Source organism: Eimeria mitis, genomic scaffold (assembly GCF_000499745.2).
Source record: "Eimeria mitis Houghton genomic scaffold, Emh_scaff2604, whole genome shotgun sequence".
Classification (NCBI taxonomy): Eukaryota; Apicomplexa; class Conoidasida; order Eucoccidiorida; family Eimeriidae; genus Eimeria; species Eimeria mitis.
The window spans coordinates 2,969-3,224 of record NW_013570946.1 but is presented as its reverse complement, the minus strand read 5'-3'; the positions used below and the strand labels follow the sequence as shown (position 1 = coordinate 3,224).

The following is a 256-nucleotide window of genomic DNA, read 5'->3' as shown; positions in this document are numbered from 1 at the left end:
GGCCTTCTTAACCCTCATTGCAGTAGCTCAGGGCAAGCTGCTGCTGCTGCAGCAGCAGCAGCAGCAGCAGCAGCAGCAGGAGCAGCAGCAGCAGCAGGAGCAGCAGCAGGGACCTGAAGCAGAAAGAGAAGCAGCAGCAGCAGCAGTACAGAGACTGCAGCACAAGGTTAAGGCAGCAGCAGAAGCAGCCCGCAGCAGCACGGACGCTGAGGTAACTATTACTTCTGCTGCTGCTGCTGTTGCTGCTGCTGCTGCT

The 256-nt window shown here is 59.0% G+C and overlaps 1 protein-coding gene across 1 annotated transcript in view; it reads left to right on the top strand.

Moving 5' to 3' along the window:
* Positions 1-256, top strand: part of EMH_0056180 (adaptin, putative) — a gene marked incomplete at both ends in the record, with an annotated part of 7,280 nt that overhangs the window by 4,725 nt on the left and 2,299 nt on the right. The window contains 1 exon segment of the mRNA XM_013497331.1: positions 24-256. Coding sequence (XP_013352785.1) covers positions 24-256 — 233 coding nt within the window.